Source organism: Leptosomus discolor, chromosome 4 (assembly GCF_034619465.1).
Source record: "Leptosomus discolor isolate bLepDis1 chromosome 4, bLepDis1.hap2, whole genome shotgun sequence".
Taxonomy (NCBI): domain Eukaryota; kingdom Metazoa; phylum Chordata; class Aves; order Leptosomiformes; family Leptosomidae; genus Leptosomus; species Leptosomus discolor.
Genome location: NC_141394.1, coordinates 70,801,434 through 70,813,979, shown reverse-complemented (window position 1 = coordinate 70,813,979; position 12,546 = coordinate 70,801,434). Strand labels below are relative to the sequence as shown.

Sequence of the window (12,546 nt, the reverse complement as noted above, 5' to 3'; positions counted from 1 at the left end):
AATCAAATATAATTTGAGACTTATATATTTACTCATATTTACTTATTGAAGTACTTTACAAATGTTAACATGCCTTTTGAGAAGCTAAATCCTATCATCACTGTGAAGTTCTTGAAAATCCAACCCTGCATTTCACATACCAGTGCACATTACAGGATGTTGTACCTGAAGTACATTTAAGCAAGTCAAGGTCTCCTGTGAGTGTGACCCATTATGGTAATGCTGTGATAGGTCAGGGTGCTTTATGCAGCGTATTTGTAATATACTTTTCTGATCTTTAAATAATTAACTTCCTTTCCTTCTTAAATTTCATTTAAATGTGCTTCTTGGATGCTTTCCACTGTGGAACACCAACAGATTCATATATTCACCTTAGGCCATATGAAAGCTGAGGCATAAGAGTTTTCACTCTGGGCCTCCGCACTTTGTCAGAACGTGCTGCCCTCTCACAGCACAGAGGAATAGTATTTTACTGGTGCATCTTTCCCGTTAGCACACAGCAGTCTGAACTAAGCTGAAAACCGCACCAAAACAGCACCAAGATTTTAAATATTTCGCACTTGAAATCATCACACATACAAAACTCCATCACATGTATGTTTTGCTTCCAATTATTTTTAAATGAGGCTAAAAAGTAAAATATTACTGTTTTTTCTAGTTTTACATGTCAGGCTGAAGAAAAAGCAAATTAAAAACTACTGAAACCTGAGAGACCAATATTTAGCACAGACACTGCCTAGGGGTAGGGCAAAGGGAGAGCAATCTCAAACTCTAGCCAGTGTACTTCAGAACAGCACAACTTTATTTTTTAAATTCTATCACAAAGAGACATTATAAAATTAAGGAGTGGACAGCATATGGTAAAAATTAAGATAAAACAGTGATAAGTCTCCAAATTCCTGGACAACAGTAAAATTTAAAATAATTTTCTCTCCCATATGTTAACATATTGTGTTGAAAATCTTCAGAACAGTCAGCAATCCTAAGGAGGGATCAGCATTACAGAAAACTCTGAATCATACAGAAAGCACAACCATACATCCTCTTCCTGCCAGAAAGGAAAGCCTGAAAGACTGGGTATCAAAAGGCTGAATAATGTAGATGCTTTTGAGCTCAACTGTTAAGTCTTTTTGATATTAAGAAAGCACACTTTATTGTGTGTCTGCTTTACTTATTTCCCTGGCTTTTGCCCAGAGGTGGCTGCATTTCACTGTCTTTTTATCAAGGGGTGTAATTTGAATTGCATGCACCCTCTTCAAGAAAAACAATATCCATTTGCCAAAGTACATACCATACTTGAAAAACAAAACAAAACAAAACATAGAAAGGTACTTTTCAACAAATAGCCAGTAACACACCACACCCACCCCCCAAAATTACAATTTCAGATCCTGTGATAGAAAATTGGGATCAAACGTTGCTCAAAGGTCATGTAAATATCTACAGGCTGTCAAAGCAACTATGGGGGGAAAGCCCTGACATCAGAAGGACATCAGCTCTGAAAGAGTTTAAAAAGCCAGCCTTGGAGCTAACATGTTTAGGTTAAAATGCAAGAAATTTGGTAAGCATTTAATAACCCATCCAAACAGCAGCTCCTCCAGTCTGGACTGGAGAAGTCAGGTCTGGAAAAGACAGAAGCCCAGTCCCATGAAAGAGGGAGGATATAACTAGCAACAAAAGGCCACCGGGAGAGAAAATTAGTGAGAAAGTGAAGGTTTTCTCATGAATGGCTGCTTGTTGAAGCAAAGTTCCTATCCCTGTTCTATATGCAACAGGAGGAAATGATGCCAAAGGGGAAAGAGGGGGAGAAGAAGTAGGACAGGACAAAACCATTTATCTCATGAAAACAAAACAAACAAACCCACCCCAAAAAAGTGGAGGAACAGAGATTCAATTGACTAATCAACTAATTATCAGTCATCTGTTCAACAAGAGGTAGCAGGGAGAAGAAGGAGAAACTCAACTAATCTTCCATATTTAAGAACATCAAAAGAATCACAGAATCCCAGACTGGTAGGGGTTGGAAGGGACTTCTGGAGATCATCTAGTCCAACCCTCTGCTAAAGCAGGCTCATCTAGAGCAGGTCACACAGGACTGCATCCAGGCAGGTTTTGAATATCTCCAGGGAAGGAGACTCCACAACCTCCCTGGGCAGCCTGTTCCAAGCTCTGCCACCCTCGATGTAAAGAAGTTTTCCCTCGTGTTGAGGCAGAACTTCCTATGCTCCAGTTTGTGCCCGTTGCCCCTTGTCCTGTCACTGGGCACCACTGAGAAGAGCCTGGCCCCATCTCTTGGCACGCACCCTCCAGGTATTGATAAGGTCCCCTCTCAGTTTTTCCAGGCTAAAGAGCCCCAGGTCTCTCAGCCTTTCCTCATATAAGAGATGCTCCAGTCCCATGGAGACTGGATTATCTTCACGGCACTCCTCTGGACTCTCTTCAGCAGTTCCCTGTCCCTCTCGAATTGAGAAGCCCAGAACTGGACATAGTACTCCAGGTGTGGCCTCACCAGGGCAGAGTAGAGGGGCAGAATAACGTCCTTCAACCTGCTGGCCCCACTCTTCTTAATGCATCCTAGAATACCATTGGCCTTCTTGGCCGCAAGGGCATATTGGTGGCTCATGGTCAACTTACTGTCCACCACAACTCCCAGGTCCTTCTCCACAGAGCTGCTTTCCAGCAGGTCGACCCCCAGCCTGTACTGGTGCACGGGGTTGTTTCTCCCCACATGCAGGACCCTACACTTACCCTTATTGAACCTCACCATGTTCCTCTCTGCCCAGCTCTCCGGCCTCTCGAAATCTCACTGAATGGCAGCGCAGCCCTCTGGCATGTCAGCCTCTCCTCCCAGTTTAGTATCGCCAGCAAACCTGCTGAGGGTGCACTCTGTCCCTTCATCCAGGCCGTTGGGGAATATATTGAATAAGACTGGACCTAGTACTGACCCCTGGGGAACAGCGCTAGTTACAGGTCTCCAACTAGACTCAGCACCACCGATCACAACCCTCTGAGCTCTGTCCTTCAGCCAGTTCTCTCTCCACCTCACTGTCCACTTGTCTATCCCACAGTTCCTAAGCTTACCTGTGAGGATGTGGTGGGAGACATTTAAATCTTACTTTAAAATGGGCTTAATTTTTGTGAACTACCCACACCCACAGATTCTTCAGCACATAAGATTATATATTTACATTTAAAAACTGACCTGTATGGAGTTTTTAATTGTCCCATGCCCTAAAAAAATAAAGCAGAGAAAGCTGCCTAACAATACAAATTTCCTAATAAATAAGTTATATGGGAAATAATGCCTTTGTTATTTTCACGCTGAAAAATATATTCCATACTGCAGGAATAATGAGAGTATAAAACATTAACACTACATTTTTCTATAGTATTCTGCATAATTAACTATGCAGCTGCTCATTCATTCAGCCCCAACAACCAAATTAATTTGCAATCATTTTGGAGGGGATGCCCTAGAGCAGACCGTACATACTACAGAAGCAAGCGAAGCTGCTCGCGTGCCACATACCACATCAGTGACATAAGGTGCCCAACACTAAGAGATGCAGTGGGGGGTTGCAAAACAGCATTTTCAAAACAGCAGCTGAGAAAAGGCGCTTTGTCTTTACCTGTCTTGCAGTGAAGCTACAGGTAAGTGGTTTTGGATGAGTCTCACGGTATATCAGTGCTTTCTGACAGTCCCTCATCCTTCTCAGGCTCAAGCCAAAAACTTCAAGGAGACAAACATTAAAAGTCCCTAAACATTACAGCTCCTTCATTTCTATTAATGGAGCATTACAGCCCCAGCATTGATGGGAGTCCATCCCACTGCACTTGCACAATCAGTCCTCCGAATTACTTATATTCCAAAGAAACAAATTTGGCAAACACCAAGTGGAGGAAAGCACAGGAACAGAAGATTCTTCAAACAAAGTCACACAGTAGGCTGAAGGTGGAATCAGCAGCATTACTAGCTGCTGAGTGCAATGTCATATCTACTTTACCGTATGCTCCCCTAAGGCATGACTTCGCCCTTTTCAAGTTTTAAAAATATATCCTATTCAGGTTTTTATATCTCATTCATCATCATAAAAATGTGATGAGCAATGAAACTAGCTGCTTTGATTGTAGTTTCTTATTTATTCCATTTTGCAGAGTGGCAAAGGAAACATTGCTTAAATATATACGGTGTCATTCCATCTGCCCCTAGGTTACAGGCCCTGCACCTCCCTGCTGTGCTGGCCTGCTGACAGTGGGAGTTAATGGATGACAATGCAGCAAAGTACTTCTGATTAGCTAAAAACTGATGGCTCAACTGTTTTTATATGAATTTAGTACAGAGGAATCACGCCACAATAAAAGCTCTGAGATTGCAATTCTTGGTTTGATAGTACAGAAGTGGATCATGGGCAGTGCCAATGCATCCCTCTCTTACGCAGGGAGGGAGGGCAAAAGTAACACACACAAAATTACAAACCCCGCAGATAACTAATGCATAGAAGGACATTGTTTCTCTACTCCTCACCTCAAACCTGTCTGCTGAGGCTAGCAAGACAGATGATCATTTCTTGTAGGGAGGCTTACGCAATAAGATACCATGACAGATCTAAGGAAATGCCAGTGAAGTGGCTTTCCTGAACTTCCTACTGCTACCAACCTGGACGGGTTTTGGGTAGGAAAGGTTGCTTATTCTATTACTGTCAGTCCCAGCCAAAAGGAATCTACTTAAAACAAGAATCTGTGGTACAATTTCCACAGAGTCTGTGCTTATAAAAAAATGTTTATGATACCAGTTCCAGTTTAAGCAATCAGAAATTCCATGACTTAGGTTCAAGTTACTCAAACAATAGGACAGGGTTCTTAAACCATTTAGAATAAATGGTTACTTTCTCTTAACAAATTGACTCACTCATTATGAGTTATATCTCACAATGATTTAATTCCTTTTCCAGAAGGAAGATTAAAGAAAATAAAAGAGAGGAAAAAAAACCAACCTGTAAAGTAGCAAAATTTCCATGCTCCAAGATACATTTAACATGCTCAGCAGCAACGCTGCAACTAGCTCCAAAAAACACAAGCACACTGCAATCAAGAGCCTTTTCCTAACTATAAATCACAGCTTTCTAACTGGTTCTTAATCCATATGTCATATTCTTTGTGTATTTACAAACTAGTGTAGAAACATGTAAACATTCGAAATCATCATCACCACTCGGACCTGTTGAAGAGTTGAAAGTTATGACACAGGCTCTCATCTGTGAGCAACAGATATTCAGTTAAGAATTTTGGATAGACAACTTTGGTAACTTTTACTTGCTTGTAGGATTTATTTGTGTTCAGTTCAGAACTTCATACACACTAGACGCAAAAACATTTTTAAAATGCTATTATGGTAACACAGACTATAAAAGGACCTCCCCAAGCTAAGCCCCATGCCCTGGAGAGCCATTTAAATGACATCTCCTTCAGAGGGGTCTACAGCTCATGACTCAGAGAATGGTTCCCAACATCCACAACCAAAGTCCATTCCTTTATTGAATGGGTAAACACCATAGCCAAAACACGTGACGAGTGCAGCACCAAGGTATCAGCAAGGTTATGGCCAATGTGATGGGTCCTGGTCTTAGGAAAGACTACGGTGGTCGTGTGTCCCTTAGAGCATGCGCTACAGAAGCACACTGCAACATCGGCACCCTTTAGGTCCCTACATCAAAATCATCTCTTCAATATCTTGCACATCCCAAGATTTGTCAAGACATGTTCCTTTCATTTCCTTTGTCTTTCATGTATTTTTCTTACCTGATACCCATAATAAAACATTGCTGATAGTCTGAAATCCACTACATTCACTTTCTAACTATGGTTTTACAGCTCATTTTAAATGTCAAAAATAAATTTAAAACAGAGACTTTCCTGCACAATTCAACTCATAATAATGCACTGTTAGCAAGACAGAAATTGCAGCAAAGATAATGAAAGTCTTTGTAATGCTATTAGGTGAATATGGAAATATGATCAAAGAGAGCATAAAAGTCTGTTGTTCAATAACAGAAAGAAAATTCTAATTGTAGGACTGCCTTTTCAACAGTAGTGTCCAAAACCTCTTCACAGTGGACCAGATGTAAATAAGGATATAATAGGAGGACTAAAGAGCTGCACACGTATAATTGAGAGCAATCTATTTTGATTGTAGAACCTGCATTACTCAGGATGATGCATTAGCCAAAGAAAGCACAGCTAGACATTTGCTCCCAAGCTGAGTTTGCTGGGCTAATAATTAGAAAGCCACTTCTTTTTTTTGTTTGTTTTTACTTGCAAAGAGAGCAAATTTGATACGGAAATCACAGGCTCAATAACTCCATCCCTTGGGGCCATTTCTACAAAGTCACTTTTCAAAACAGAACCACAACATAAGACCATCTGGAAGTGCAAGTTGCTGCAGAATACAGTTGCTCACTTATTAAGCAGCACTTCCCACGAAGAAAGAATTTCACTGGGGCACCAGATCCTGTATTTGCATTTTAAATTAATTTCAGGAAACAGGTGAAATGAGTTTCACCTACAAGCCCAAAGAGTTCAGAAACAAACGCTCATACTCATTTTCTCGCACTCTGTGAGTCACACAAGGTCTGGAAATTTTACTTTCCTGAGTGGTATGTTGTTCACTGCATCTCTATCAAAAGTATCTCCTCTTTGTACCCTGGATTTTAACCTTAGTGCAGGCATGCACCTTTGTGTAAATGCCCAAAGCACCACGTGGTCACTGTGCACTGATCGCTACTGACAGCCAGTGGTCTTGTACAAACACGTCTTGCTCTGAACACATGGCTTTTTGCAGATAGAAACAGCTGTGCCAGCAAAGATAAGTTTTCCTGACTGCTTGAGCTTTGTCAAGTCTCATGCTGTCTGTGAGGCTCACCCAATTGCTCTTACCTCCAGCTGCCCAGGAACTGACCTGGACTCACAACCTCCTTGCACAGAGCTGCGACTTCGCTCCCTCCTCAGGCTGCATTTGGAGTAAGGAGTCCCAGGGAGTTCAGCTGGATATCCAACCATATCTAAGCTGGCAGGGAAGTCTGTTTCTTCATCTAGCAGTTCATGGGGCAAAATATCCCAACATCTCTGAAAACAGGCCTACCCAGCCTGCAATGCTACAAGGATTTAACACTGCAGTTATCATCAAATATTGCCGTTTGTTTTGCTGTGGTGAAGCAATAACAACATGGTGATGCCATTGGGAACAATGGCAATTACACAGCATGTTGCTTTAGCACTACCATATCATTACGGCTTGATAATATGCAATCAAAACTTTATTAGTAATCATCAGCAGCATCTATTATTCATTGCTTAGATTGAGCTAAGAAGGGGAAGGGTGCATGCATACCAGAAATAGGACTCTGAGCCAGGGTTGGAAGCACAGGGTTGGAAGTTAATTCCATGGCCATACAGCGCTGAGTCACTGCATAGCCTTCAGCAATCAGTTACCATCTCAGTTGTCCCATGTATAAAATGTAGTAATAATAATAATAAAAAATTTCCAAGAGACATTATGAGGATTAATTATACAAATAAGTATTAGCTTTAATTTCTTACTGGCTACGAATTCAAAGTTAAAATATTTGATTGTAAGATTCAAATACATGTATCTAAAGCTGCAGGCATGCAACGTATGCAAGCAGGCACCTGAGGCTGTAAAATATGTGCACCTACATATTTATGCACAAACTGGTCCATAAAGCATATGAAAACACATACTCAAGTATCTATTATCCTAAATGGTCTGTTTGATTCAGCTCCTTCATACTGTAAACATGCTGGATGAAGATGTGCATGGACTCCGACAGGAACAGCACTAGCATGCCAAGTATCTTCAATGTATGCACAATTTGTGAAGACAATTTCAGTACCTGAATTTTAAGTTTTAGTCACAGTGTCAGTTTTTTCATTATGCTAATGTGGACTAATAGGACAACCAACCTGTATTCCCAATATGTACTGCAGTTTAGAAACTCTAAAAATAAACCTGAAAACAATCCTCTGTTTCTTCTCAATAAGTTATTTTAATTTATATTCTAGAGGCAACCAATGTCATCTCTGTTTATTTCCCTACCTTATTTTGAGTCAAATAACTATATAATTTACCCCAACTTTAACAATTAATTAATAAGCAAATTAGCAAAGTATCAGAAATAGCTGACTGGAGAAGCACACCCTGGTGTTTTCTAACTATATGCTTCCACTGAGATTTATGCCTCCAACTCTTCAGTGTAATCAGACATGGCTGCTACTAGTAAAAAAGTTGTTAAGACTTTCATTATCAAGCACCATTTTCCCTGTTTATTCAACAATAAAAAAAATTCCAAGGTAATTAAAATTTAGGCCTTCCAATCCCGTAACTTGACTTGTGTGGGCAGGCATAAATTACCTACACAAATTAACAATGCTCTGCAGAGGCATAGAAATTCGTCATCTAGATCCACTTCCAAAAAATTTATCTTCTTTGCATAAAGCCTCTCCCCCAGCACGTACTCCCGAACGATGTTTTTCCCCACCGTTTGCCTTACTCTTAAAAGCCTGACTGCAACTCCAAGGTCATTAAGAACAAATAAGCATCACTGGACCACTGAGTCACCCTTCCCTTCTCACTCCCTGTTCCACTAAGCAAGGAAAAAAAAAAATTATTTTCAGTGATGGGAGAAAAAGAAAGAGAGACAAAGACGAAATATGTTTTCAAGCAAGAAAAGAAAGATGCAGTTTCAAGAAACAAAAGAACTAATAAATGCCAGGCTAGGATAATATTTACTGATTGGCAAGATAAAAGTGGGAGGTTAACAACATTAGAAAATTAACCTGGTGGGGACTGATCAGGTTATAAAACAAGTTTATTTTCACCTAGAGACTTAGAGAATATCAAGTGTCTGGTATGATCTAGCCGGGCAAGATAGGAAGTAGAAAAACATCGGACTAACTCAGGAAATAACCGGACAGAATCCATTCCCACCAGGACATAGAAACCTCAGAAAGATTAATGGTTTTTGTCTCCTGACAAAAAATCCTATACCATTTTTCACACCTGTTTTACTATGTATTTGTTCTGACGCAAATGAGAGGAATACAAAAGAGAATCAAACAAAAAAGTTTAAAAATATATACCTTGTGCATTCAGGGCAGGCTGCCAATGCGAGTACAACAGCCTGGCTCCATCAGCAAGCACGGAGTTTCAGCAATTTACACCCAACCACTTTACACAGAGAAAAACACACAAGTTCCCTGACTTCATGGACAGTTTCGTTCCATATTTATTTTTATTTTATTGAGGACAAATAATGAGCTACACTTCAACAGAGAGGGGCACTATTTCATATTTTTGCACCAGTTAGTGCCATTTGTGGTTTTCCAGATCCAGGTACATTTTAACTCCCCAGTCTCACAACCGCACATACCACTTTTATGACAGAGACAGGGGAAGGAGATGAGCCCAGAGCAGAACATACCTAGAGATGGATCAGCTACCACCCCTGGCCCAAGTGCTAATAATCTTAAGCACTTGCTTCTTTCAGCTTTTCCATCCTAGTTTTATAAACAACCAAAGCATCTGGTACATCTATTACTTGCAAGTAAAAGGGCCTGATTTCCCTATGATGCATGCTAGCATCACTTTTATTTGAATGCAGTTCACACCAGTTCTTCCTCACACCAGCTGTCAGTGAGGTCTGAATGACCTTGTTTAAAGTGTTTATGTTCTCAAAAGAAAGCAACATTATCTGAAGCCTGTTTTATGTTTATTTTGAAAGAGCAGAGAGTTTATTTTGAAAAGTCTGACTGAATAAGCTTAAAAGACTTCTATGATAGATTACACTGAAGCGTGGAGAGCAAAACTTGAAACATATTGCACATGTTGTATAGGCCAGGGGCATATAACAGGAAGGCAATGTGTGCTGACGCAACTATGGGAGTATCCAAATTGCCATTTGGTTGCCTTCTTTGCACAAGATGTTGGACAAAAATTAAAACAGAAACAAATGTGCAATTAATGTCACATCTTGTAAGTTTAAAGGATAATCACAAATGAACAATCATAGCCCTAAAAAGGCCAATCCTGAGCCAATACTAAGCAGCCTCTATTTGATCTTTCTTTCCTGAACACCCTCTTTTTATGACTAGAAGTGTGTTTTTACTTGAAAATGCTCCTGTGCTGCACTGGACCACCGCCCCGGCCAGACTGTACTATTCAGAGACTAGTATGACAACAAGGTCACTGTGAGAAATCCCACAAGGTTAAAACAATGCAGCCTCTTCAAAACAACCAACAAGGCCGGTTTGCAGCGTGTCCTGGTCACAGACTTTTCCCACTCCCTATTCCCTTGCCCGCTCCTTTTCTTGGATTGTCTCTGTAAAGCTCCCTTACACACACAGATGAACATTGAGTCCCCATACAAGCTATTGGGACAGTATGAAGTTTACAAGTACCTAAGCCACAAGGTATTAGATAACCCATTTGTTTCTAGACCTGAAGCTTATGGGCTACATAAGAATTTCACAGAAGACCCCTCAAATAAATCTCCTGTCATTTATAACAACTATTTAGATATCCCAGCAGACTATTTCAAGAATATTTCTACTGCTGCAGATAACCCAGCAAAACTAGCATAGCAAACATTGGAGCAATATTATATTAATTGATAAAAGTGAAATACTTTCACTTCTGAAGCATACATAACAGGTCTAGCAAAAATTTGTGGTGGAAGACTTGTACAGATACACAGAAAATCAGAGCACAAAAAGCCCACTTAGAAAAACAAAATTAACACATGACAAGGTAACAGTATGACTAGTGTAACATAGCCTCACCCTAGCCCTGGTCTTGTGCAATTTGTGCACACACAGGCAACACGCATATTGATATTTTAATTCACGAGTGTTAAGGAAATGAGAAGCAATTGAGAAAATTATTTGGATTACTACATATTCCCAGTTGTCATAAGACACACTATAACCTGCACTGGTATCACATTTCATCCAATTATGACTGCTTCCAAATCAGGATTATTTACTAACCTCAATATAGTACTCAGGAGCAGCAAGAACTCCCAACAGACGCATCTCAATACAGTAAGTATTTCAAAGTTTTCAAGTAACTTTGATGCAAAATTTGTAAGAAAAGGAAAAGAATGGTGTCTTGCAAAGTGGCATCAGCAAGGTACCATATACGCTCTCCCATTGTTTGCCTCTACTGTTAAAACTCATTTCAAACTCTTATTCAACTGCAGGAACTGCATTTAAGGATGAGGAGTAAGAGCTGATGAAGATCTCTATAATCTTGCTATATTAGCATTAATCAGCTATCAACTCAACTCATCAGCAGTTTGGAAAGGGAAAAGAGACGGACATATTCTGAAGATAGGGAGGGGGGGGAAGGTTATAGCAAAAGCAGAGAACTTACCTCCACAAAGAGCTCTCCAGCACCTTCCCCATGTCAGTATGATAATACTTGGTAAGGATCAGGATCACCTAAAAAGAAAAGGAGAATAAATATATTTATATAAGTAAACTGATATAAAAAAACAGTTGTTGATCATGGGCAGCATTATTCTAGTGAATGCAAAAGAGAGGCTCCTGAAAATCTGAACTGTATCTCACTTTGGTTTTACCTCTTAACCAGTTTTGCTCTTAGACTGGGTTTTTTCCTTTCTATTTCTGAGAAGAGTGATTTCAGCACTCAAAGTTTTCTGCAAACCTGGTGACTTTGTGAAAGATTGCCCATTTCACATAAGCAGAGTCGTTGAAATAGTCACATAAATCCCCCCACCACATGACAGCCCCCAAGTAATTTGTATGACTTGCTCAGTAGGAAGCACCAATCTGGTGGCTAGTTTAAATTTAGAAGCCAGCTTTCTTGGACATCTACAGCCATTTTTATTTATTTTTTTTAATCCAAAGTGTAATGATCAGAAATCCAACTTTCATGTCTGTCAGATTTTTTTCCTAGAAGTTACCACTTTTTTTTTTTACTTCGAGAAGCACCTCTGTGCTCTGTAAATTAGTCATCTACGTCACCAACAGCCAACAAAATACACAAATAAATTTCATCCACAAAACATCTTCAGCCTACAGGAAGAGTCAGCAAGAAACACCTTCCATTCACTCAACATCCAACAAATTCACTGGTCAAACAACATAAAGCACTAGTCCATGACTGGTGTATCAAGCTGAATGCTATGATTTATATTTAGATAACACAAAACAGATTTCCTTCACTTGCTGCCAGTCCATATTAATGGTTCTTATACCCATGTTCCCATAGCAACCCCACAGAGGTAGAATGGGAAGAACCTCTGGTCCCTTGTAGAGCTGTTGGCTTTCTTTAATGCGGGGTCTACTTCAGTGTCCAACAGTTTGGAGCATGCTGTTATTTCGCTGGCACTTCCTCTGCTCTAGACCACCAGATGAAATCTCCAGCAAACAGTAACTGTAGGCATTCACTTTGATTATTCAGATAATTAATAAGCCAACGATGCATTTATGCTGCAGTCTCTGTATGCT

At 40.1% G+C, this 12,546-nt stretch overlaps 1 protein-coding gene across 2 annotated transcripts in view; it reads right to left on the bottom strand.

Moving 5' to 3' along the window:
- SORCS2 (sortilin related VPS10 domain containing receptor 2) overlaps positions 1 to 12,546 on the bottom strand; it is a 571,536-nt gene that overhangs the window by 370,797 nt on the left and 188,193 nt on the right. For both annotated transcript variants that reach the window (XM_086463685.1, XM_086463683.1), the window contains exon 2: positions 11,447 to 11,514. In XM_086463685.1, the coding sequence (XP_086319811.1) occupies positions 11,447 to 11,514 (68 nt within the window). The remainder of the gene's footprint in view (positions 1 to 11,446; positions 11,515 to 12,546) is intronic.